This window comes from Anomaloglossus baeobatrachus, chromosome 10 (genome assembly GCF_048569485.1).
Source record: "Anomaloglossus baeobatrachus isolate aAnoBae1 chromosome 10, aAnoBae1.hap1, whole genome shotgun sequence".
Lineage (NCBI taxonomy): Eukaryota > Metazoa > Chordata > Amphibia > Anura > Aromobatidae > Anomaloglossus > Anomaloglossus baeobatrachus.
In genome coordinates, this window is record NC_134362.1 from 192,185,349 (window position 1) to 192,213,088 (window position 27,740).

At 50.6% G+C, this 27,740-nt stretch overlaps 2 protein-coding genes across 2 annotated transcripts in view; one reads left to right on the plus strand and one right to left on the minus strand.

Moving 5' to 3' along the window:
• ADAT1 (adenosine deaminase tRNA specific 1) overlaps positions 1-1,420 on the plus strand; it is a 74,141-nt gene extending 72,721 nt beyond the window's left edge. The window contains exon 10 of the mRNA XM_075326050.1: positions 721-1,420. Within this exon, the coding sequence (XP_075182165.1) occupies positions 721-847 (127 nt within the window). The 3' untranslated portion in view covers positions 848-1,420. The remainder of the gene's footprint in view (positions 1-720) is intronic.
• On the minus strand, positions 1,183-19,878 carry GABARAPL2 (GABA type A receptor associated protein like 2). Its single transcript, XM_075326051.1, has 4 exons — positions 19,768-19,878; positions 16,897-16,952; positions 2,777-2,949; positions 1,183-1,783 (listed from the first exon to the last, which is right to left on the minus strand). The coding sequence occupies exons 1-4, from the start codon at positions 19,799-19,801 to the stop codon at positions 1,693-1,695; spliced, it is 354 nt and encodes a 117-aa protein (XP_075182166.1). The 5' UTR covers positions 19,802-19,878; the 3' UTR covers positions 1,183-1,692.
• Positions 19,879-27,740: the final 7,862 nt, after the last annotated feature.

Below are 27,740 nucleotides of genomic sequence, written 5' to 3' on the forward strand. Positions count from 1 at the left end.
GTTCTCCCCGTGATTGCGTGGGTTTCCTCCGGGTTCTCTGGTTTCCTCCCACACTCCAAAGATATACAGATAGGGAATTTAGATTGTGAGCCCCAATGGGGACAGTGTTCCTGATGTATGTAAAGCGCTGCAGAATGTGTTAGCGCTGTATAAAAAAAAAATAAAGAAGTCCTGTGAGAAAGCTGGAGGACATCATCCATAATAACCAGTCACCCAGATTTTCTATATAGCAGGGAATAATGACTTGGGGATTAAGGATACACTAGCGTGATCGCATCATATGCGACTCTGCTCCCGCTATACTGCAAGTGTAATCTAATCCTGCGATCGGATCATAGCTATGGAGGAGAGTGAGGGATTAATCTCCCTATCTCCTTCATTTTCAGCTGATGCAATTATCGCACTGCACTCTGGTGTCATCCGAGTGCAGTGCGATGTTTCACACCCCCCCCCCCATAGACTTGTATGGGTGTGAGTGAATACGGATCGAAGCATGCTGAGAAAGAAAAAAAAAAACCACAGATTGGAACGGTCCCATAAAGTAACATGGGTCCAGGTGGAATGCGATTTTTTTTTTTTTTTTTTTTTTTTTTATCACCTTCCACTCGGACCGTTTTACTCGCCAAGTGTCTTTATCCTTATGGTTTGTCCTGTTTTGCTCCCAAACCTTATACCATATTTTATCCTTTTTTTTTCTTTTTTTTTTTTTTTTACTTCCAGGGGATTGACTACGTACTGCGATTACAAGGATGCTGCTGTGAGTTACCAGGAGGCCTGGAGGCAGCTCCGAGAACAGGTATTTACATCCTGGATCCGAACGCCTCGAGATTACCTGAACTTCAGCTGAGACCGCGGGTGGACATCCCGGACGGAGCGGCAAAAACCTTGGGGGGGGGATCCGTGAATTCCAGTAGGTCATGTATTGTCCTGAACAATCCCGTCCTTGTTGCACAAGATCCTTGCAAGCGTCTCCTAAAATACTCTGTGCTGCGGGTCCTATTCATTACTCCGCACCGTATTTTACAATCTGGTCAAAATTCCAGGTCCCAGTCTCCTGATCAGAACTGAAAGCCTCATCCACGAAGACGACTCTCGGGCAGTTCTGGTCCGGAAACGCGTGTATAGGACTGTAAACCGCCACCGCGTGAAAAAAACACTTACCGTGGTCACCAACACGAGAAGTAATGGGCTGAATGGTTTTATTTGCAGGAATTTGTAAAGGTGAATATTACATACCGGTAATTACGGATTACAACACCAACCACTAATAGTCTGTGTCTTATAGCGAAGGTCAGCAAAATGACAGAACCATGTAAACAAAGTCCGAAAAATATATATATATATATGATGAATGCTACAAGTGCGGTCACAGAACCCCACCGCTAAATACTATAATTTAACCACTTCACTGCCAAAGGAATTGGCCACTGATTATTTTTATTTATTTTATTTTAATACACAATACATCGCCGGCGTCTTTGGCAGTAAAGTGGGTTCTTCACAAAGCACGGAAAAAATAAATTACATTTAAAAATAAAAAACGTCAGACGAAGAGGGGAGGACGAGACGGGGAAAAGAAAGACAAAAAGAAGGCGTCCAGTTAATATGCACCTAACCTACGGGGCGGGGACGTACACATCGTGTTAAAACCACTGACATTATTTACAAGATTCACAAGCCGTCAATATGTGTCTAAAAGCCGAACGTGTTCTCTCCGCTGTACGCCACGTACAAAAAGCCGTCCTCGTCTTTTTCTTTCTCGTACAGCTGTCCCATGGTAAGACTGCAGGGGAACAAAAGAAGAGAGGAAACAATTACCGCATTTTTCGGATTAGAAGATGCATTTTTCCTCCCAAAAATTTAGGAGGAAAATGAGGGGTGCGTCTTATAAACGGAATGTAGTTTACCGATGGGGGGCTGCCACTCTGGGCCGGCGGGCGGCCGGCTGCCACTCTGGGCCGGCGGGCGGCCGGCTGCCACTCTGGGCCGGCGGGCGGCCGGCTGCCACTCTGGGCCGGCGGGCGGCCGGCTGCCACTCTGGGCCGGCGGGCGGCCGGCTGCCACTCTGGGCCGGCGGGCGGCCGGCTGCCACTCTGGGCCGGCGGTGCTGGGAGTCAGCACGTGCGCAGATGGAGCTCTTGGATGAGAGCACCAACTGCGCATGCGCCGCTCCGGGACTGCGGACAGACTGGGACACACTTTGCACTGGCCTGCTCCACTACTGACCCGCCGCTGTCAGCACAACCTCTGCCTCCTGTGACCCCGCTCCACCACCGCTGCTGCCCCCTCCGGTAAGACAACACCGGAGTATAAGACGGACCCCACTTTTATTTTTTTTACCTTTAAATTTGGGGTGCGTTTTATAAAACGAAAAAGACGGTACTGATCCACATGAGGATGAGTAGCAGAGAGTATTGCTTGTCCATACTATGCCCGTGTCGGCCATTTTTAAAGGGAAATCTGATGCAATGTCCTGGCACCAAGAAACGGCATAAAAACTAAACTTAAACCATGGAGGAGTTAAGTAAGGAAAAGTATTCAGACAGCAGCGATCTGGGGTCCTTAACACCAAGGGAAGTGATGCTGCCCCTTTGGCTCTATTTACGGACAAGTGTCACTTCTGCACATGTCCCTGGAACATCACGCGTCAATCATTGATCAGATTGCACAAGATGCCGAGACCCCCCCCATCCCTCCCTGATCTGGATTCCAGGGGCTGGCAGACGTTCTCCCTCCCTTCTGGAGGAATTCGGACACTCCGTCGTCCTTTTCTCACCTGGACTGAGGCACAGTCTTGTCTACAAACAAGAAGATGGCTTTTTCTGAAGGCAGCTGGATGCGTTTTCTGATGATCCACATAAACTGAGCCACGGTGATGTCGGAGGGGACCAGGTATTTCCTCTTGTCGATATCCACGATTTGTGAGCCAGATACTTTCTCCACGATGACCTGGGAAGTGCACGAGATATATCAGTGCTGCAGATTGTATCACTATGAATACAGACTTATCAGAAAAAAGCGCGGTACCAGATCCCGGAGGGATCAAAACGGATCTCCGCAGTTCTGTAACTGTAGAAATCACCAGGGGCCCAAACATAATAGATCTAGGTTATGTACATAGAGCCCTGATGCAAAGTCAGAGTCCAAATGTCTATTACCGTATTTTCCAGATTATAAGATGCACTACCCCCTCCCTTCAAAACTGGGGGTGCACCTTACAATGTGGATATGGCTTACTGGGGCGCCGATAGTGAGAGATCAGAGGACGGGGTGTCCTGGTGACGGGTGCACTGATCTGACTGCGGGATGTCGGGGGGTATCACTGCAGTGGAGCGACTCAGGAGGGTCACAGGTCAGGGTATCTCGGCGGTGGGTGCCATTGATCTGACTGTGGACTCCATTGAATCGCCGTATAGGCAGAGGGGAGGGGTTACACTTTTTAAAGTGTAATACTTTGTGTGGCCTCCGGAGGCAGAAGCTATACACCCAATTGTCTGGGTCTCCCAATGGAGCGACAAAGAAAAGAATTTTGTTTACTTACCGTAAATTCTTTTTCTTATAGTTCCGTATTGGGAGACCCAGACCATGGGTGTATAGCTTCTGCCTCCGGAGGACACACAAAGTACTACACTTAAAAGTGTAGCTCCTCCCTCTGAGCTTATACACCCCCTGGAGAGCCAGATCTAGCCAGTTTAGTGCAAAAGCTGAAGGAGAATAGCCACCCACAAGTAAAAACAGAGCCGGAACAACCGGAGACTCTGTCAACAACAACAACAACAGCCGGTGATAACACACGGAACAAGAAAACTGGCAACAGGCAACAGGGAGGGTGCTGGGTCTCCCAATACGGAACTATAAGAAAAAGAATTTACGGTAAGTAACAAAATTCTCTTTTTCTTTATCGTTCCTTTGGGAGACCCAGACCATGGGACGTCTCAAAGCAGTCCCTGGGTGGGAAATAAACAGAAAAACTAAGAAGTAGACAGAGCCTAACTTCACAAATGGGCGACAGCCGCCTGAAGGATGCGTCTGCCCACGCTCGCATCTGCCGAAGCATGAGCATGCACTTGGTAGTGCTTCGAAAAGGTATGCAGGCTAGTCCAAGTGGCAGCCTGACAGACTTGTTGAGCCGTAGCCTGGTGCCTGAAAGCCCAAGAGGCACCGACAGCTCTGGTCGAGTGTGCCTTGATCCCCGGCGGGGAAGGCACCTGAGAACACTGGTAGGTGTCCGAAATGGTCGACCTAATCCAACGGGCTAAGGTCGGCTTAGAATCAGAGAGGCCCTTGTGCCGACCTGTGGTTAGCACAAAAAGAGAAGTGCACCGCCTAAGAGCAGCGGTGCGAGACAGATAGATCCGGAGAGCACGCACCAGATCCAGGGTATGCAACGCTTTTTCAAAGCGATGAACAGGAGCCGGACAAAAGGAAGGAAGGGTAATGTCCTGGTTAAGGTGGAAAGGAGAGACCACCTTAGGAAGAAAGTCCGGAGTCGGACGAAGAACCTCCTTGTCTTGATGAAAAACCAAAAAAGGTGACTCCGAAGAGAGCGTAACCAAATCGGAGACTCTCCTGAGGGAAGTTATGGCCACTAGAAAGACCACTTTCTGTGAAAGCCGAAGCAAAGAAACCTCCCTAAGAGGCTCAAAGGGGGGTTTCTGCAAAACCGTGAGAACCAAATTGAGGTCCCAGGGATCCAAGGGCCGCCGGAAAGGCGGAATGATGTGAGACGCGCCCTGCATGAAGGTGCGGACCTGAGCCAGCCGGGCGAGACGCCGCTGGAACAGCACTGACAGAGCTGACACTTGTCCCTTGAGAGAGTTGAGGGACAGTCCCAGCTGCAGACCGGACTGTAGAAAGGACAGAAGGGTCGGCAAGGAAAATGGCCAAGGAGGATGGCTGGAAGAGCGACACCAGGACAGGAAAATTTTTCAAGTCCTGTGATAGATCTTGGCGGAGGAAGACTTACGGGCCCGAGTCATAATGGAGATGACTTCAGGAGGGATACCAGAAGCCGTCAAGAGCCAGGACTCAAGAGCCACGGCGTCAATTTGAGAGCCGCAGAATTCAGGCGGAAAAACGGACCTTGTGAGAGAAGGTCTGGACGGTCCGGAAGATGCCACGGCACCTCTACGGACAGAAGGAGCAGGTCTGGGTACCAAGCTCGCCTGGGCCAGTCCGGAGCAATGAGAATGACTCGACGGCCCTCCATTCTGATCTTGCGCAGGACTCTGGGCAAGAGAGCTAGAGGGGGAAACACGTAGGACAGACGAAACTGGGACCAGTCTTGGACCAGAGCGTCCGCGGTGAATGCCTGAGGATCGTGGGAGCGAGCCACGTAAACGGGAACTTTGTTGTTGTGACGGGATGCCATTAGGTCCACGTCCGGAGTGCCCCATTTGCGGCAGATTGACTGAAAAACTGCCGGGTGCAGGGACCACTCGCCACTGTCCACGGTTTGACGGCTGAGATAATCTGCCTCTCAGTTTTCCACGCCTGGGATGTGGACTGCGGATATGGTGGACTTGGAGTCCTCCGCCCATTGAAGGATGCGTTGTACCTCCAACATTGCCAGGCGGCTGCGTGTCCCGCCTTGGTGATTGATGTAGGCAACTGCTGTCGCGTTGTCCAACTGGACTCGGATGTGCCTGCCCGCCAACAGATGGTGAAAAGCTAGGAGAGCCAGGAGCACGGCTCTGGTTTCCAGCACATTGATCGAGAGGGCTCATTCGGACGGAGTCCAAGTGCCCTGCGCTCGGTGGTGGAGACATACCGCTCCCCAGTCGGATAGGCTGGCATCCGTGGTGAGGATCACCCAGGACGGGGCCAGAAAGGAGCGCCCATGGGACAGAGAGAGGGGCCGAAGCCACCACTGAAGGGAGCCCCTGGTCTGTGGCGACAGAGCCACTAACCTGTGCAAGGAGGAAGGCCGCTTGTCCCAGCAGCTGAGAATGTCCAGCTGCAGGGGACGCAGATGGAACTGGGCAAAGGGAACAGCCTCCATTGACGCCACCATCTGACCCAGCACCTGCATCAGACGCCTGAGGGTATAACGGCGGGGCCTCAGTAGAGAGCGCACCTACAGTTGGAGGGACTGCTGTTTGACTAAGGGCAACTTCACAAGTGCCGGCAAAGTCTCGAACTGCATCCCTAGGTACGTGAGACTCTGGGTCGGAGTCAGAGTGGATTTGGGCAGATTGACCAGCCACCCGAATTGACCTAGAGTGGAGAGAGTTAGCGAGACACTCCGCTGACAGTCTGCACTGGACGTAGCCTTGACTAGAAGGTCGTCCAGGTAAGGAATCACTGCCAACCCCTGTAGGTGCAGAACCACAATCACTGCTGCCATGACCTTGGTGAATACCCGAGGGGCCGTGGCCAACCCGAAGGGGAGAGCCACGAATTGGAAATGTTCCTCTCCGATTGCAAAACGTAGCCAACGCTGGTGTGAAACTGCAATTGGCACATGCAGATAGGCATCTCTGATGTCGATGGATGCCAGGAAATCCCCTTGGGTCATTGAGGCAATGACTTATCGCAGAGACTCCATGCGAAAATGCCGCACCTGAACATGCTTGTTGAGAAGCTTGAGATCCAGGATGGGCCGGAAGGAACCGTCCTTTATGGGGACTAGGAAGAGATTTGAGTAGAAACCTCTGAACCGTTCTCGGGCGGGAACCGGTACAATTACTCCGTTGGACTGCAAGGATGCCACGGCCTGAGAGAAGGCCGCGGCCTTGGAGCAGGGGGGAGTTGAGAGAAAAAATCTGTTTGGCGGGCTGGAAGAGAATTCTATCCTGTAGCCGTGGGAGATGATATCCCTCACCCACTGATCGGAGACGTGTTGAAACCATGCGTCGCCAAAGTGGGAGAGCCTGCCACCGACTAAGGACGTTGCTGGCGCGGACAGATAGTCACGAGGAGGCTGCCTTGGTGGCAGCTCCTCCTGCGGTCTTTTGTGGACGCGCTTTTGGGCGCCAGTTGGATTTCTGGTCCTTGGCTGAGTTAGCGGACGAGGCCGAGGGCTTAGAGGACAACCAGTTGGAGGAACGAAAGGAACGAAACCTCGACTGATTCCTACCCTGGACAGGTTTCCTGGTTTTGGTTTGTGGCATGGAAGTACTCTTCCCGCCAGTAGCTTCCTTAATAATTTCATCCAGCTGTTCACCGAACAGCCGGGACCCAGCAAAAGGGAGTCCAGCAAGGTACTTCTTTGAAGAAGCATCTGCCTTCCACTCTCGAAGCCACAAGATCCTGCGGATAGCGAGGGAATTAGCCGAAGCCACCGCAGTGCGGTGAGAAGTCTCCAGCATGGCAGACATGGCATAGGATGAAAAAGCTGAAGCTTGGGAAGTTAAAGCAACCATTTCGGGCATAGAGTCCCTGGTGAGGGAATGCATCTCCTCTAGAGAAGCAGAGATGGCTTTGAGAGCCCACACTGCTGCAAAAGTCGGGGAGAACGAGGCCCCCGCCGCTTCATACACAGATTTGGCCAGAAGATCAATCTGGCGGTCAGTGGAATCCTTAAGGGAGGTGCCATCAGCCACCGACAACGGTCCGAGCTGAGAGTCTAGACACCGGAGGGTCTACCTTTGGGGAATGAGCCCACTCCTTGACCACCTCAGGTGGAAAGGGAAAGCGGTCATCAGAACCACGCTTTGGGAAGCGCTTGTCAGGACAGGCCCTGGGCTTGGTCACAGCGGCCTGAAAACTGGAGTGGTTAAAGAACACACTCTTTGTCCTCTTAGGCAAGGTAAACTGGTGCTTTTCTGCCAGAGAGGGTTGTTCCTCTGATACTGGCGGATTGAGATCCATTACTGAATTAATGGACGCAATCAAATCACTAACATCTGAGTCACTCTCGGACAGATCAATGGGGCACATGGAGTTAGCCTCCGAGCCCCCTGTAAAGGCATCCTCCTCGTCCTGCGAGTCAGCTCCTGAATCAGAGCCGCGGGAGGATGAAGGAGAGGGAACCCTACGTCTCTTCTCAGGAGGACGGGGTCTGGGACCTGATGATGAATCCTCTGTGAGCTCCGGTCCTGAGGGACCCCTAGCAGCAGAGGCACCCTGTGAAGGGGGCTGATGCATGTTCAGCAGAGTCCTGGACAGAAGTCCCATGGAGTCGGCAAAAGACTGGGAGATAGGGGCGTGGCCTGCTTGCTAATGGCACCGGTCACCTAGCTGCTGAGCTCCAGCCACCTCGACTCCTAACCGGCTCACTGCGGCTCACCAGTGGCACCAATCTCTCTGCACACGGGGGGAAAGTGCTGCGGAGGTACCCAGGAACGTGGCATGCCAAGGGGAAAGTCCCAGAAGAAGCCGTCCCCGGCGAAAGTTACAGACTTCTTCTCCAGCACGGGACGAGGGAAAATGGCAGCAGCATCCTCCTCCACAGCTTCCTCACGCTCATCCAGGAGGGGATCCACAGCAGGCCCAGACTTGGACACAGACGCTGCAGATATACCGCTTACCAAAGGTACCATGCAGAAACTGCTCAGTGCCCTCCGCTCATCACTGCAGCAGGATTGGAAAGATATGGTGGCTGAGCTGAGGGGAGATGTCACTGCCATAGGCAGTCGCACAGCACACATTGAAACTAAAATGCAGGAGCTGACAAAGTCACACAATAGCCTCATTGATGCTAATGCAGCACTGGAGGAACAAGTGCAAAAGCTCCATACCAAGGTCTTGGATTTAGAGGACAGGTCCCGCAGAAACAACATAAGAATCAGAGGAATTCCAGAGGCCATACCAGACAAGGGGCTGCAGAGCTTTCTAGGCTCCTTGCTGCAGGAGCTGCTCCCAGACCTGTCTGCAACTGATTTCCTGGTGGACAGAATACAGAGTCCCTAAGCCTAAATCCCTCAGTGCTGATGCCCCCCGGGACACTTTGGCTCGCCTGCACTTTTACAAGACCAAAGAAGCCCTGCTGCAAGCCCTGAGAAGGAGGCCGCCTCTGTCTGAGCAATTCCAGCACCTGTCCATTTTTCCGGATCTGTCTGCAGGAACCCTGGCAAAAAGGAGGGAATTTGCCCCTTATACCAAAATTCTCAGGGATGAAGCTATATCCTATAGATGGGGTTTCCCTGTAAAGATCCTGCTTTTCCGAGCAGGAAACACCCACGTCTGCCATTCCCCACAACAGTTGGCAAAGCTCCTATCCTCATGGAACATGGCAAATCTCCCGGCCAGATGTCCAAGAGCCACAGGATCATCCCAAAGGGATAAAGTGAATGAAGATTGGTCCGTCGCGTGAGTTATGTGATATGTCTGAGTCGCGGCTGAGACTTAGTTGCTACTTTTAAGGTCCGCTGGTTCTGTTCAACCAGGACCCTGAGCCCCCATGGCGGTACATTTCCACCATACCGCAGGCCCCCTTTTTGGGCTTTTTTCTATGTGGACTGATGCTCCCTACATCAGTAATGTTAGTGATGTTAATGTTGTCAGTGTTATCTCTTTCCTGCCTAACCTTCCTTTCTCCCCCCGCAGCTCTAGGCAAGGGATTTTTTTTCATGTACAATGGTATTGAACTGTATGTCTATAAATGTTAGGGGCCTGAACTCGCTGGCCAAGAGATCCATGTTTTGGCGGGAAGTGGTTAAATCCAAATGTGACGTGATTTGTGGTCAAGAGTCTCATCTCCTCCAGGGGGACTCGCACAGGTTAAATAATGCTAAATTTCCTTTCATACTGCTGGCTTGTGGGAAAAAAAAAAAGGCTGGAGTATTCATTTGTGTAAAAAATACTGTTGCGTTCACACTACATTCCCAACATTTAGACCCTGAAGGTAGATACGCCATTATTAATTGCTCCATAAATGGATCTAAGTATACTATTGCAACCCTTTACGCCCCCAACTCTGGTCAGATCAGCTTTCTGCGGAGGTTTCTTTCCAAGCTTTCAGCCGTTACAGAGGGTAAGCAAATAATCTGCGGGGATTTTAACATGTTAATGTCCAGCACTCTGGATTGCTCCAATACTGCTGTAAAGAGGAAGGAAATGAGCACAATAATTTCAGAAAGGCATCTCCATGATATATGGAGATACCAACATGCAAATGAGAGGGACTACACATTCTTCTCACCTCGGTTCACCTCATACAGCAGATTGGACTACTTTCTGGTTGAAAGCTCACTTATTTTGGATTGCTCAGATTCAAAAATTGGACTTATAGCTTGGTCGGACCATGCCCCCATATACCTGACAGTCCAGGAGCAAAGCCGCACGCCCGTTTTTACCCGGTGGCGCATGAATGACTCCCTCCTGGCCTGTAGACAACTCTCTGAGGAGTTGCAGGCCGACCTCGCAGAGTTTTTTAAATTTAATGACAACAAGGCGGTGACAGAGGAAACGCTATGGTCTGCACACAAGGCCTTTATTAGGGGGTCATTCATCAAAATTGCCACTAGGGAGAAAAGGAGGCGTCAGGCAACTTCCAAAGCTCTACTGTCCCACATAGCGCTTTTAGAAGCCCACAATAAATCTGCCCCAAACATGTCAACATCTGACGAACTCAGGAAACTAAGAACACAGCTCCGCCAATTGCTGATGGTAGACTATGAGAAAAATTTAAGATCCCTCAAACAGCGGTACTATATGATGGGTGACAGGGCGGGTGCCTTACTAGCCAGGAGGGTTAAAAAACGAGAAATGCAAAACAAAATTGAATACCTCGTGACGGGTTCTAATGCCACAATACGCAACCCAACGGAAATAGCCAATGCATTCGCTGATTTTTATCAGTCTCTCTACAACCTTAAAAATGACCCCACTGCCCCAAAGCCTACCCAATCGGCAATTAATTCCTTCTTAAACAATATTAATCTTCTTCGGTTATCTACAGTACATCTAGAGCAACTAAATTCCCCTTTCTCCCTGGAAGAGGTTCGCCAGGCGGTGATCACAGCCAAAAGAAATTCAGCTCCAGGCCCAGACGGCCTCACTAACTCCTATTATAGGCAATTCACTGAAACCCTGTCTCCTTTCCTCCTGAGACTTTTCTCCTCTTGGCGAGCCACAGCAGATATTTCACCAAATAATCTAGAGGCCATTATAACTACCCTGCCAAAGCCAGGAAAACCCCCTACATCACCAGGAAACTTCAGGCCAATATCCCTCCTAAACTGCGACTTAAAATTATACGCCAAAATAATCTCAGCTAGAATACATAAAGTCCTTCCATCACTGATTTCCCCGGATCAAGTGGGGTTTGTGGCGGGGAGGCAGGCGAAAGATGGGACGAGACGTATGCTGGACCTGATTGCGGTGGCTAAGGGGAGGAAAATCCCCAGTGTATTCCTGTCCTTGGACGCAGAGAAGGCGTTTGACAGGGTGCACTGGGGATATCTGAAATCTGTACTGGCCAAGTTTGGATTTGAAGGCCCCATACTTTCCGCCATAATGGCACTATACTCTAACCCTAACGCCAAAGTTCTGGCATCCGGATTTATATCTCGGAGTTTTGAATTATCCAATGGGACACGCCAGGGGTGTCCGCTCTCCCCTATCATCTATGCCCTTGCTATAGAGCCTCTGGCGCAGACTATCCGTGAATGCCCTCGGATCTCGGGGATTCGAGTGGGGAGTACAAACCATGTGATCAGTCTATATGCGGATGATGTGATTTTATCCTGCACTAATGTAGAGGTGTCCCTAAAACACGTAATGGAGATCCTGTCCTCCTTCGCTCAAGTCTCGTATTACAAGCTTAATATTACCAAGTCCTTAATTTTTCCGCTCTTCCTGCCCGCCTCAACTAGAGCCACTCTTTCTCATCTTTACCCTTTCAAATGGGAAGACGAGGGTATCCCCTACCTGGGTATTATACTGGCCCCGCTACACTCCGTGATCCGGAAAAATCTGCTGACCCTGCACACCTCACTGGATAGAGAACTTACTCGCCTTTCTCTTCTCCCGCTCTCTTGGGTGGCGAGAATGCAGACCTTTAAAATGATCTGCCTCCCAAAAATTATCTACTTACTTCGGTGCCTGCCCCTAACAATTCCGCAACGGTATCTCACCAAAATTCATTCGCTAATGAGTAAATTTATATGGGCTGGGAAAAAACCTAGAATAGCCCTGAGATGCATGCATGCCCCGTTAAGTGGTGGAGGAATGGGTATTCCTAATATTCTAACATACCACAGAGCCGCTATCCTGGAACCGGCTCGAGATTGGTGGAGGAATGATTCAGACTTAAGATGGTTACAGATTGAGTACACCTGGGCACAGGTCCACTCCCCTAAACAATTCATAGACTCCCTGCTCCTAACCCCTTCGCCCCCCGGCGATCTTCTACCCACCACAGCAGCTCTAAAGAAAGCTTGGTCCTTGTGGAGCAAGCCAGTGTCACATGCTTTAGGTCCCAGCATTCCCCTTAGATCGCTAGAAGCCTTCATTCCGAACTTGAATCTTGCCGCCTGGACACGTGGAGGTCCAATCACCCTAGCAGATCTCTATAGAGAAGGCGTCCTACTCCCGTACTCAGAAATGTGTGATAAATTTAACCTTCCCCGACACAGTCTATTCCAGTTTTTTCAAATACGTCACTTTCTTCAGTCCGCTCCTCATCTCCCGGCTCCCACGACAGCTGACCACGCCTCAATTAAAAAATTCTTTCAAAATAGCAAAATCAAAGGCCTTTCATATATCCATAATATGCTAAACTCCCCACAACCGGACAAACAATTGCCGTATATGCTCAAATGGGAAAAAGATCTAGCTTCTCCGCTTCCGCCGCAAGAATGGTTCGCGGCCTCAAAATGGATCCACAAGTTCTCTTCTTGTCTCAATCATATAGAGCAATTAAAAAAGGTTCATCTGAGGTGGTACAACTCCCCTACTAAACTGGCTTCTTTTTCCCCACATGTGTCACCACTGTGCTGGAGGGGCTGCAACCACAGGGGCACCTTATGTCATATGTGGTGGTTTTGCCCTAAGTTATCTAACTTCTGGCAGGAGGTGTTCAATCTAATCCATGAGGTTACTAGTCTCCGCCTTTCTCCAAACCCAACCTTAGCGGTGCTACACATTGGCTTAGGCTATGTGCGCACTAGAGATGTGAAGTTTCTCGAGAAAATCTTCTCGAGAAACTTCTGGGAGTGAAGATTTGCTGACCTCCGGAAAAAATCCGCGGCAAAACCGCATGCGGATTTGCCGCGGATTAGCCGCGGATTTACCGCGGATTTGCCGCGATTTTCCCGCGGGTGGTTCCCTGCGGATTTTTACAGTCTGTACTGCAGAAATCCACGGGATACCTGCGGATTTAATGGACATGTTCATTTTCTCAAGAAACTTTCTCGAGAAACTTTTCTCAAGAAACTTTCTTGAGAAAAATCCGCACCAGTGCGCACAGCTTTTTTTTTTTCTCATAGAATTTCATGGGAAATGTCTGCACAAAGATTGCAGACATTTCTCAAGAAATTTCCGCGGCAAATCCGCGGGTATTTTGCTCTAGTGCGCACATAGCCTTAGATGGGATTCCGGATCTTTTAAAAAACATCATTTCTCACATTCTCATAGCTGGCAGGTACTGTGTGGCATACAAGTGGAGGTCGGTGAGCCCCCCTACAAAAAGAGATCTAATTGAGAGGATCAACCTACACTGGCTATACGAAACCAACTTGGCCCCCAACCTAGAGAAGAGAACGGTGAGACTTAAACAATGGCACCCGTGGGCCACTTCCCTTTATGCAACGGCCCTCCCCCAGATACCGACACCTACACCATAAATAAATTGATTATGCCTAAGAATGTCTTGTAGAGCTGCTTCCCCCACCCCCTCTCTTTCCCCCCTCCCTCCCTGCTCCTATGTTCAGGTTGTTGTTGTAAGGGGTATTTAATGTCCCAGATTGATATTCTGATAATGGCTCGAGGCTAGTCCACCTCTTGCTACTCAATGCTCCTGTTCTTGATGTTGTTGTATGAAAAGTTTGTATTTTTCTGAAAACTCAATAAAAACCTTTATGATAAAAAAAAAAAAAAAAAAAAGACTGGGAGATAGACCTAGAAAAGGATTCTACCCAAGCCGGGGGTTCAGCCACAGGAGCAGGAGCAGCCTGAGAGACCACTGGGGGGGCGATTCCAGGCTGAGGCACCGTCAGGTTAGAGCAGGCATCACAATGTGGGAAGGTGCTCGGCTCAGGCAGCAGGAGCTTACATGCAGCGCATACAGCATAAAGCTTTGGAGCCTTGCTCCTTGTGTGAGACATGCTGCTGGAGTGGGGGCTCTGCCAGAGAATGAACCCCAGAGAGTATAATCAGAGGTCCACAACCGGAGACCGGCTGTGGCTTACCAGACCGCTGGAGCGGTGTTGTGTGCCCTCCAGATCCCGAAGCCCGGACCCCCAAACACCTCAGCAGGGATGCTGCAGACCAGCGCTTGCAGAGAGAACGCTGAGAAAATGGCCGCCGGAGCGAAGAGAGGGGGCGGGACTTGTTCTGAGGAGCGGGAACTGGAGGGCTATAGAGACCTGCCGTGGAGGAGGGACGCCCCAGCAGTGGGGAGTATCCAGAAAGGCCGCCGGGCGGAGCCGAGCCTGTCCCTCTGCATGAGTGACATGCGAGGGCAGTGAAACCGAAACTAGGCCTCCGGCGAAGCCGGGGCCTAAATTTGAGCGGCGCGGCCGGCTCGCAGGCACCATCGGCGCGGTTCTCAGGCGACAGCCAGAGACCCGGCCGGAAATGTCATAAAACACACTTAGCACACTCTCCCACAACAATAAAGTACAGGGACCCCCATATATAAACGTCTCAGGTACTTAGCTGCTGAGACGCAGGGTTCCAAGTCCCTGGGGGTGAGTGCTCCGGTCCGGCAGGGTCCTGAAGGGCTGCGGATGGAGACCGGTCTCCTGCCAAGCATGGAGACCGTGCTGGCTCCCACTTCAAGCCAGAGCCCAGGAGGGATGGTGAAGGAGCGCGGCATGTAAGGCTCCAGCCTTGGAAATCAACCTTAACAACACCGCCAACACAGTGGGGTGAGAAGGGACATGCCGGGAGTCCAGACTTGGACCCGCTTTCCTTCAAACTCTTTCCAAAAATCAAAAAATCAGATGAGAATGCATGTGTGGATGTATGCCTCCTGAACACAAAGCGATAAACTGGCTAGATCTGGTTCTCCAGGGGGTGTATAAGCTCGGAGGGAGGAGCTACACTTTTAAGTGTAGTACTTTGTGTGTCCTCCGGAGGCAGAAGCTAAACACCCATGGTCTGGGTCTCCCATAGGAACGATAAAGAAAATGGCCACAGAGGCGGCACGTGCACAGATTGACGCAATGCACTTCAAGAAAATGGCCGCAGAGGCGGCACGTGCGCAGATTGACGCAATTGACTTCAAGAAAATGGCCGCAGAGGCGGCAAGTGCGCAGATTGACGCAATGGACTTCAAGAAAATGGCCACGGATTCCTATCTGCTCACGCGCCGCCTCCACAGCCATTTTCTCGAAGTCCATCTTGTCAACTGCAGGCGATTCAACAGAGCTCGCAGTCAGATCAATGCACCCACTGCCAAGACACTCCTCCCGAGTCGCTCCACTGCAGTGACTCCCCCGCAGCCCGTCGGCAGAGCAATATACCCCCCCGCCGCCGCAGTGACACCTCCAAACCCACAGTATCGGCGACCCACCTGACACGCAACACCCCCTCCTCTGAGCTTGCACCCCCCCTGGTGAGCAGTAGGATTAAGACGCACAAGGATTATAAGACGGACCCTCATTTTTAACATTAGAAATTATTTTTCCCTATTTTCCTCCTTTAAATTTGGGGTGCGTCTTATAATCCAGTGTGTCTTATAAAACGAAAAATACGGTATATATTCCAAGGTGCTGTGAAAAAGGAGAGTGGTTGACAAGAGTAACTATATTTCTACATTTTCAGGAAGAATAACAGAGGGACAGCACAAGGGAGATGAAGCTTTGGCGGCCATATGCATTACATGAAGGTGGGATAACCCACAGGTTTCAGGCCGGGGGGAGAGAAGAATCCGGGGGTTGGAATTTCCATGACTGATACTTTTGATTTCTCGGGAGTAGTGTTGAGCGGACCTGGTCTGGCCAAACCCGGATCCGCGCGCGTCTCTCACACACTCACACACTCACTCACTCACTCACTCACTCACTCACTCACTCACTCACTCACTCACTCACTCGTCCCAGATTCCGCTCCCCATTCACATATATGGGGCCGGATTCCGGATCTGATCCGGACTTCTTTGTCAACCCGCCGCTGATCCGCCGGACCCGGATTATTGGCAGTCCGCTCAACTCTACTCGGGAGGAATATGGCAGCAGCTTTCTACTCCCAAAACACCCCCCCCCCCGCCGACATATGGCTCCCTCTCTCCTGTATGCAAATTTAGTCTTATTAGACAAGTGGGTGTGGTCCTAGAGATGATCAAAGCATCACACCCACTTGGTTATCAACACTAGCTTTATATACAGGAAAGAGAAGGCCGTTTCTCAGGAATGGAGCAGGAACAAAAGAAAGACGGAGCCGGAACAAAAGAAAGACGGCGCCGGATTCAGGAGAACAGCATTTACATTAAAGAAATTCCATATTTATGGCAAATGACAGGTCCTCTTTAACCCCTTCATGACCCCCGCCCCCTCCATCGTTTTACAGTACACTATATGGTAAAATGGTGTTGTTCAAAAGTGCAACTCATCCCGCATTAAACCAGTCCTCACGTGTCCATGTGGACAGAAAAATAAGACTTATGGTTCTGGGAAGAAAAGAAAGAAGAAACAGAAAAGGAGAAACGGCTATTGGCCTGGTAGTGAAGCGGTTAATAATGATGAGGCGGGGTCTGGTGTACGGGGATTGGAGCGGCTCCGTCTACCTCCGGCTCTAATACAGAGAGCGCTGAATAATGGATGAGCCCAGAAATATCACACAACTTACCGGAACGCGGTCCGGATATTTGGCTCGGATTTTCGCCGATTCCACGCACCTGTGTTCTGAAATAATAATGGAAAAAAAGGTATCAAGAAAGGGGTCCCTATAATAAGAGGGGGGGGAGAACGGAGGAGTCCCTAGGCCTCTATAACTCCCCGAACATTTGACCTAGAAGACCAACCCCTCTCCTATCATACACCCAACTGACCGGTCATTATATCCTAAAGATCTCCAGCTGAGGGGGGGCGGAGAGAAGGCAGAGTGTAATATACAGGGGAGGGGTCAGGACAGTATAATACACAGGGCGTAATATACAGGGGGGAGGGGTCAGGACAGTATAATACACAGGGCGTAATATACAGGGGGGAGGGGTCAGGACAGTATAATACCCAGGGCATAATATACAGGGGGAGGGGTCAGGACAGTATAATACACAGGGCGTAATATACAGGGGGGAGGGGTCAGGACAGTATAATACACGGCGTAATATACAGGGGGGAGGGGTCAGGACAGTATAATACACAGGGTATAATATACAGGGGGGAGGGGCAGGACAGTATAATACACAGGGTATAATATACAGGGGGGAGGGGTCAGGACAGTATAATACACAGGGTATAATGTACAGGGGGAGGGGTCAGGACAGTATAATACACAGGGTATAATATACAGGGGGGAGGGGTCACGACAGTATAATACACAGGGCGTAATATACAGGGGGGGAAGGGTCAGGACAGTATAATACACAGGGCGTAATATACAGGGGGAGGGGTCAGGACAGTATAATACAGAGGGCGTAATATACAGGGGGGAGGGGTCAGGACAGTATAATACACAGGGTATAATATACAGGGGAGGGGCAGGACAGTATAATACACAGGGTATAATATACAGGGGGAGGGGCAGGACAGTATAAAACACAGGGTATAATATACAGGGGGAGGGGCAGAACAGTATAATACACAGGGTATAATATACAGGGGGAGGGGCAGGACAGTATAACACACAGGGTATAATATACAGGGGGAAAGGCAGGACAGTATAATACACAGGGTATAATATACAGGGGAAGGGGCAGGACAGTATAATACACAGGGTATAATATACAGGGGGAGGGGCAGGACAGTATAATACACAGGGTATAATATACAGGGGGAGGGGAAGGACAGTATAATACACAGGGTATAATATACAGGGGGAGAGGGCAGTATAATACACAAGGTATAATGTACAGGGGGAGGGGCAGTATAATACACAGGGTATAATGTACAGGGGGAGGGGCAGTATAATACACAGGGTATAATGTACAGGGGGAGGGGCAGTATAATACACAGGGTATAATGTACAGGGGGAGGGGCAGTATAATACACAAGGTATAATGTACAGGGGGAGGGGCAGTATAATACACAAAGTATAATGTACAGGGGGAGGGGCAGGACAGTATAAAACACAGGGTATAATATACAGGGGGAGGGGCAGAACAGTATAATACACAGGGTATAATATACAGGGGGAGGGGCAGGACAGTATAACACACAGGGTATAATATACAGGGGGAAAGGCAGGACAGTATAATACACAGGGTATAATATACAGGGGAAGGGGCAGGACAGTATAATACACAGGGTATAATATACAGGGGGAGGGGCAGGACAGTATAATACACAGGGTATAATATACAGGGGGAGGGGAAGGACAGTATAATACACAGGGTATAATATACAGGGGGAGAGGGCAGTATAATACACAAGGTATAATGTACAGGGGGAGGAGCAGTATAATACACAGGGTATAATGTACAGGGGGAGGGGCAGTATAATACACAGGGTATAATGTACAGGGGGAGGGGCAGTATAATACACAGGGTATAATGTACAGGGGGAGGGGCAGTATAATACACAAGGTATAATATACAGGGGGAGGGGCAGTATAATACACAGGGTATAATGTACAGGGGGAGGGGCAGTATAATACACAAAGTATAATATACAGGGGGAGGGGCAGGACAGTATAACACAAAGGGTATAATATACAGGGGGAGGGGCAGGACAGTATACTACACAGGGTATAATGTACAGGGGGAGGGGCAGTATAATACACAGGGTATAATATACAGGGGTAGGGGCAGTATAATACACAAAGTATAATATACAGGGGGAGGGGCAGGACAGTATAATACACAGGGTATAATATACAGGGGGAGGGACAGGACAGTATAATACACAGGGTATAATGTACAGGGGGAGGGGCAGTATAATACACAGGGTATAATATACAGGGGGAGGGGCAGGACAGTATAATACACAGGGTATAATATACAGGGGGAGGGGCAGGACAGTATAATACACAGGGTATAATATACAGGGGGAGGGGCAGGACAGTATAATACACAGGGTATAATGTACAGGGGGAGGGGCAGGACAGTATAATACACAGGGTATAATGTACAGGGGGAGGGGCAGGACAGTATAACACACAGGGTATAATATACAGGGGGAGGGGCAGGACAGTATAATACACAGGGTATAATGTACAGGGGGAGGGGCAGGACAGTATAATACATAGGGTATAATGTACAGGGGGAGGGGCAGGACAGTATAATACACAGGGTATAATGTACAGGGGGAGGGGCAGTATAATACACAGGGTATAATATACAGGGGGAGGGGCAGGACAGTATAATACACAGGGTATAATGTACAGGGGGAGGGGCAGGACAGTATAACACACAGAGTATAATATACAGGGGGAGGGGCAGGACAGTATAATACACAGGGTATAATGTACAGGGGGAGGGGCAGTGTGTGGGGACATGACATGGCACGACCCCGTCCTCTTTAGGGCTATGGCGGCTCAGTGTCGCCCCCCGGCTCTCACCCAGTGCGTGGTCTTCCTTGAACATCCACTTCATATTCCCGAGCGCAGACAACAACGACAACAACAACTGGGCGGGGCCTCCCTCTGACGTCACCTCCGGCGCAAAACGCTTCCTGCTCTCTGACTCCTCCCACAGTTGAGGGGAAAACAAGGAGGAGCCATGTGACGTCATCCAGGCCCGTGAAGTCACGTGGAGATTCAGATTCAGAAAGTGATGAGTCACTGTCTGAGTTTCTCTCTGCCCTGCATATGAGTGACTCCGAGCCTGGAGGTTTATATCACGAGGCTCCGGATTTGTACTGGCCTAATAGCAGTGTGTGACCAGAGACATCACACGTAGTGGATATGGCTCCTCACCACATGCTGAAACGGACCCCAGTGTAGACCACTAAACCAATACAGACCCCTAAACCAACACCAGACCCCTAAACCAATATAGACCCCAGAGCAAACCAACACAGACCCCAGACAAGACCCCTAAACCAATACTGACCCTAGACCAGACCATTAAACCAATACAGACCTCAGACCAGACCCCTAAACCAATACAGACCCCAGACCAGACTCCTAAACCAATACAGACCCCAGCCCAGACCCCTAAACCAATATAGACCCCAGACCACTAAACCAAAACGGACCCAGACCAGACCCCTTAACCAATACAGACCCCAGACCAGACCCCTTAACCAATACAGACCCCCAGACCAGACTCCTAAACCAATACAGACCCCAGACCAGACCCCTAAACCAATAGACCTCAGACCAGACCCCTAAACCAATACAGACCCCAGACCAGACCCCTAAACCAATACAGACCCCAGACCAGACCCCTAAACCAATACAGACCCCAGACCAGACCACTAAACCAAAACGGACCCAGACCAGACCCCTTAACCAATACAGACCCCAGACCAGACCCCTTAACCAATACAGACCCCCAGACCAGACTCCTAAACCAATACAGACCCCAGACCAGACCCCTAAACCAAAACGGACCCAGACCAGACCCCTTAACCAATACAGACCCCAGACCAGACCCCTAAACCAATACAGACCCCAGACCAGACCCCTAAACCAATACAGACCCCAGACCAGACCACTAAACCAAAACGGACCCAGACCAGACCCCTTAACCAATACAGACCCCAGACCAGACCCCTTAACCAATACAGACCCCCAGACCAGACTCCTAAACCAATACAGACCCCAGACCAGACCCCTAAACCAATAGACCTCAGACCAGACCCCTAAACCAATACAGACCCCAGACCAGACCCCTAAACCAATACAGACCCCAGACCAGACTCCTAAACCAATACAGACCTCAGACCAGACTCCTAAACCAATACAGACCCCAGCCCAGACCCCTAAACCAATATAGACCCCAGACCAGACCCCTAAACCAGACCCCTAATCCAGTACAGACCCCAGACCAGACCCCTAAACCAATACAGACCCCAGACCAGACCCCTAAACCAATACAGACCCTAGACCAGACTCCTAAACCAATACTGACCCCACACCAGACCACTAAACCAAAACGGACCCAGACCAGACTCCTAAACCAATACAGACCCCAGACCAGACCCCTAAACCAATAGACCTCAGACCAGACCCCTAAACCAATACAGACCCCAGACCAGACTCCTAAACCAATACAGACCCCCAGACCAGCCTCCTAAACCAATACTGACCCTAGACCAGACCATTAAACCAATACAGACCTTAGACCAGACCCCTAAACCAATACAGACCCCCAGACCAGACTCCTAAACCAATACAGACCCCAGACCAGACCACTAAACCAATACAGACCTCAGACCAGACTCCTAAACCAATACAGACCTCAGACCAGACCCCCTAAACCAATATAGACCCCAGACCAGACCCCTAAACCAATATAGACCCCAGACCAGACCCCTAAACCAATACAGACCCAAGACCAGACTCCTAAACTAATACAGACCCCAGCCCAGGCTCCTAAACCAATCTAGACCCCAGCCCAGACCCCTAAACCAATATAGACCCCAGACCAGACCCCTAAACCAATATAGACCCCAGACCAGACCCCTAATCCAATACAGACCCCAGACCAGACTCCTAAACCATTATAGACCCCAGACCCCTAAACCAATACAGACCCCAGACCAGACCCCTAAACCAATACAGACCCTAGACCAGACTCCTAAACCAATACTGACCCCAGACCAGACCCCTAAACCAATACAGACCCCAGACCAGACCCCTAAACCAATACAGACCCCAGACCAGACCCCTTAACCAATACAGACCCCAGACCAGACCCCTTAACCAATACAGACCCCCAGACCAGATTCCTAAACCAATACAGACCCCAGACCAGACCCCTAAACCAATACAGACCCCAGACCAGACCCCTAAACCATTACAGACCCAAGACCAGACCCCTAAACCAATACAGACCCCAGACCAGACCAGACCCCCTAAACCAATACTGACCCCAGACCAGACCCCTAAAACAATACAGATTCCAGACCAGACCCCTAAACCAATACAGACCCCAGACCAGACCCCTAAACCTATACAGACCCTATAATATAACTTGTAATGAAGATCCTAATGGCGGTTTTATAAAGCTGCAGGCTAGGTGATAAGTAGGTGATAAGTTGCTGATCGGTGGGTGACTCCGCAGAACAGGCAACTTGTATTTGTGTTATGAAATGTGGAAGCTTCTAGCCCTCTATGTCCCCATTATTGGTAATCCGTGGGGAAGGCAGAGGGGGACCAGGTCACACCTGCTGCTGCTGCCATATACAGGGGCCTTGTAATACTCTGCACCTCTGTATACACCTCCCCTTCCTTCTGAGGAACTACAACTTCCAGCAGAGTGCAGAGCTGTGTACATGTGACAGACATCTGCAGTGTAGGCTAGGTATATAGGCTGCCCAGGATCACGTGTTCATGAAGCACTTCCGGTGTGCTCTTTGTCATTAAAAAAGTACTTCCGGTTGATGGCGTCAGTTACTATGGAGACCTCAGTATGGAGAGCGCGCGATTAGGAGTCTCTATAAGCGGTAACAGCGGGTCCCGGGGCCAAAGTTAGAGGGGAGGGAGGACGGCGGGGACATAGACGTACAGGAGCTGTATATAGAGGTACAGAAGAGAAGGAGCTGTATATAGAGGTACAGGGGAGGGGAAGCTGTATATAGAGGTACAGGAGAGGAGGAGCTGTATATAGAGGTACAGGGGAGGAGGAGCTGTATATAGAGGTACAGGGGAGGAGGAGCTGTATATACAGGTACAGGAGAGGAGGACCTGTATATAGAGGTGCAGGGGAGGGGGACCTGTATATAGAGGTACAGGGGAGCTGTATATAGAGGTACAGGGGAGGGGGAGCTGTATATACAGGTACAGGAGAGGAGGAGCTGTGTATAGAGGTACAGGAGAGGAGGAGCTGTATATAGAGGTACAGGAGAGGAGGCGCTGTATATAGAGGTACAGGGGAGGGGGAGCTGTATATAGAGGTACAGGAGAGGAGGAGCTGTATATAGAGGTACAGGAGAGGGGGAGCTGTGTATAGAGGTGCAGGGGAGGGGGACCTGTATATAGAGGTGCAGGGGAGGGGAAGCTGTATATAGAGGTGCAGGGGAGGGGGAGCTGTATATAGAGGTACAGGAGAGGAGGAGCTGTATATAGAGGTACAGGAGAGGAGTAGCTGTATATAGAGGTACAGGGGAGGGGGAGCTGTATATAGAGGTACAGGGGAGGGGGAGCTGTATATAGAGGTACAGGGGAGGGGGAGCTGTATATAGAGGTACAGGGGAGGGGGAGCTGTATATAGAGGTACAGGGGAGGGGGAGCTGTATATAGAGGTACAGGAGAGGAGGAGCTGTGTATAGAGGTACAGGGGAGGGGGAGCTGTATATAGAGGTACAGGAGAGGAGGAGCTGTATATACAGGTACAGGAGAGGAGGAGCTGTATATACAGGTACAGGAGAGGAGGAGCTGTGTATAGAGGTACAGGAGAGGAGGAGCTGTGTATAGAGGTACAGGAGAGGAGGAGCTGTGTATAGAGGTACAGGAGAGGAGGAGCTGTATATAGAGGTACAGGAGAGGAGGCGCTGTATATAGAGGTACAGGGGAGGGGGAGCTGTATATAGAGGTACAGGAGAGGAGGAGCTGTATATAGAGGTACAGGAGAGGAGGAGCTGTATATAGAGGTACAGGAGAGATGGAGCTGTATATAGAGGTACAGGGGAGGGGGAGCTGTATATAGAGGTACAGGGGAGGAGGAGCTGTATATAGAGGTACAGGGGAGGAGGAGCTGTATATAGAGGTACAGGGGAGGAGGAGCTGTATATAGAGGTACAGGGGAGGGGGAGCTGTATATAGAGGTACAGGAGAGGAGGAGCTGTATATAGAGGTACAGGAGAGGAGGAGCTGTATATAGAGGTACAGGGGAGGGGGAGCTGTATATAGATGTACAGGGGAGGGGGAGCTGTATATAGAGGTACAGGGGAGGGGGAGCTGTATATAGAGGTACAGGAGAGGAGGAGCTGTGTATAGAGGTACAGGGGAGGAGGAGCTGTATATAGAGGTACGGGGGAGAAGGAGCTGTATATAGAGGTACGGGGGAGGAGGAGCTGTGTATAGAGGTACAGGAGAGGAGGAGCTGTATATAGAGGTACAGGAGAGGAGGAGCTGTATATAGAGGTACAGGAGAGGAGGCGCTGTATATAGATGTACAGGGGAGGGGGAGCTGTATATAGAGGTACAGGAGAGGAGGAGCTGTATATAGAGGTACAGGAGAGGAGGAGCTGTATATAGAGGTACAGGAGAGATGGAGCTGTATATAGAGGTACAGGGGAGGGGGAGCTGTATATAGAGGTACAGGAGAGGAGGAGCTGTGTATAGAGGTACAGGGGAGGAGGAGCTGTATATAGAGGTACGGGGGAGAAGGAGCTGTATATAGAGGTACGGGGGAGGAGGAGCTGTGTATAGAGGTACAGGAGAGGAGGAGCTGTATATAGAGGTACAGGAGAGGAGGAGCTGTATATAGAGGTACAGGAGAGGAGGCGCTGTATATAGATGTACAGGGGAGGGGGAGCTGTATATAGAGGTACAGGAGAGGAGGAGCTGTATATAGAGGTACAGGAGAGGAGGAGCTGTATATAGAGGTACAGGAGAGATGGAGCTGTATATAGAGGTACAGGGGAGGGGGAGCTGTATATAGAGGTACAGGAGAGGAGGAGCTGTGTATAGAGGTACAGGGGAGGAGGAGCTGTATATAGAGGTACGGGGGAGAAGGAGCTGTATATAGAGGTACGGGGGAGGAGGAGCTGTGTATAGAGGTACAGGAGAGGAGGAGCTGTATATAGAGGTACAGGAGAGGAGGAGCTGTATATAGAGGTACAGGAGAGGAGGCGCTGTATATAGATGTACAGGGGAGGGGGAGCTGTATATAGAGGTACAGGAGAGGAGGCGCTGTATATAGAGGTACAGGGGAGGGGGAGCTGTATATAGAGGTACAGGAGAGGAGGAGCTGTATATAGAGGTACAGGAGAGGGGGAGCTGTGTATAGAGGTGCAGGGGAGGGGGACCTGTATATAGAGGTGCAGGGGAGGGGAAGCTGTATATAGAGGTGCAGGGGAGGGGGACCTGTATATAGAGGTGCAGGGGAGGGGGACCTGTATATAGAGGTACAGGAGAGGAGGAGCTGTATATAGAGGTACAGGGGAGGAGGAGCTGTATATAGAGGTACAGGGGAGGGGGAGCTGTATATAGAGGTACAGGAGAGGAGGAGCTGTATATAGAGGTACAGGAGAGGAGTAGCTGTATATAGAGGTACAGGGGAGGGGGAGCTGTATATAGAGGTACAGGGGAGGGGGAGCTGTATATAGAGGTACAGGGGAGGGGGAGCTGTATATAGAGGTACAGGGGAGGGGGAGCTGTATATAGAGGTACAGGAGAGGAGGAGCTGTGTATAGAGGTACAGGGGAGGGGGAGCTGTATATAGAGGTACAGGAGAGGAGGAGCTGTATATACAGGTACAGGAGAGGAGGAGCTGTGTATAGAGGTACAGGAGAGGAGGAGCTGTGTATAGAGGTACAGGAGAGGAGGAGCTGTGTATAGAGGTACAGGAGAGGAGGAGCTGTGTATAGAGGTACAGGAGAGGAGGCGCTGTATATAGAGGTACAGGGGAGGGGGAGCTGTATATAGAGGTACAGGAGAGGAGGAGCTGTATATAGAGGTACAGGGGAGGGGGAGCTGTATATAGATGTACAGGGGAGGGGGAGCTGTATATAGAGGTACAGGGGAGGGGGAGCTGTATATAGAGGTACAGGAGAGGAGGAGCTGTGTATAGAGGTACAGGGGAGGAGGAGCTGTATATAGAGGTACGGGGGAGAAGGAGCTGTATATAGAGGTACGGGGGAGGAGGAGCTGTGTATAGAGGTACAGGAGAGGAGGAGCTGTATATAGAGGTACAGGAGAGGAGGAGCTGTATATAGAGGTACAGGAGAGGAGGCGCTGTATATAGATGTACAGGGGAGGGGGAGCTGTATATAGAGGTACAGGAGAGGAGGAGCTGTATATAGAGGTACAGGAGAGGAGGAGCTGTATATAGAGGTACAGGAGAGATGGAGCTGTATATAGAGGTACAGGGGAGGGGGAGCTGTATATAGAGGTACAGGAGAGGAGGAGCTGTGTATAGAGGTACAGGGGAGGAGGAGCTGTATATAGAGGTACGGGGGAGAAGGAGCTGTATATAGAGGTACGGGGGAGGAGGAGCTGTGTATAGAGGTACAGGAGAGGAGGAGCTGTATATAGAGGTACAGGAGAGGAGGAGCTGTATATAGAGGTACAGGAGAGGAGGCGCTGTATATAGATGTACAGGGGAGGGGGAGCTGTATATAGAGGTACAGGAGAGGAGGAGCTGTATATAGAGGTACAGGAGAGGAGGAGCTGTATATAGAGGTACAGGAGAGATGGAGCTGTATATAGAGGTACAGGGGAGGGGGAGCTGTATATAGAGGTACAGGGGAGGAGGAGCTGTATATAGAGGTACAGGGGAGGAGGAGCTGTATATAGAGGTACGGGGGAGCAGGAGCTGTGTATAGAGGTACGGGGGAGAAGGAGCTGTATATAGAGGTACGGGGGAGGAGGAACTGTATATAGAGGTACAGGGGAGGAGGAGCTGTGTATAGAGGTACGGGGGAGATGGAGCTGTATATAGAGGTACGGGGGAGAAGGAGCTGTATATAGAGGTACGGGGGAGAAGGAGCTGTATATAGAGGTACAGGAGAGGGGGAGCTGTGTATAGAGGTACAGGAGAGGAGGAGCTGTATATAGAGGTACGGTGGAGAAGGAGCTGTATATAGAGGTACGGGGGAGCAGGAGCTGTATATAGAGGTACGGGGGAGAAGGAGCTGTATATAGAGGTACGGGGGAGAAGGAGCTGTATATAGAGGTACGGTGGAGAAGGAGCTGTATATAGAGGTACGGGGGAGGAGGAGCTGTATATAGAGGTACGGGGGAGAAGGAGCTGTATATAGAGGTACGGGGGAGCAGGAGCTGTATATAGAGGTACGGGGGAGGAGGAGCTGTATATAGAGGTACGGGGGAGGAGGAGCTGTATATAGAGGTACGGGGGAGAAGGAGCTGTATATAGAGGTACGGGGGAGAAGGAGCTGTATATAGAGGTACGGGGGAGCAGGAGCTGTATATAGAGGTACGGGGGAGCATGTAGTGTATAAAGGTACCTCCATACCGCCTCCTGTGTGTGTATATAGAGGATAGACGCGCACATGAGGAGATGGCTGAGGTAGGAGAGTAGGATGTTGTTATATAGAGGTAGTGCCCTGTATAATATGAGGCACTGTATGATATAGTGGGGGAGGGGATAATATCTGCGTCGTCTTCTGTATAATCTAAGTCTTACAATTACACTTATACAGGAGGATTTATGTGAAACACAAGAACAGGTTCGGACACTA

Excerpts from the sequence above, each read along its gene's own strand:
- GABARAPL2 (XM_075326051.1), bottom strand. The coding sequence starts at position 19,801 with ATGAAGTGGATGTTCAAGGAAGACCACGCACTGG. Across the intron at positions 16,953-19,767 it reads CAAGGAAGACCACGCACTGG|AACACAGGTGCGTGGAATCG; the intron begins GTGAGAGCCGGG and ends TTATTATTTCAG. Across the intron at positions 1,784-2,776 it reads AAGACTGTGCCTCAGTCCAG|TCTTACCATGGGACAGCTGT; the intron begins GTGAGAAAAGGA and ends GTTCCCCTGCAG.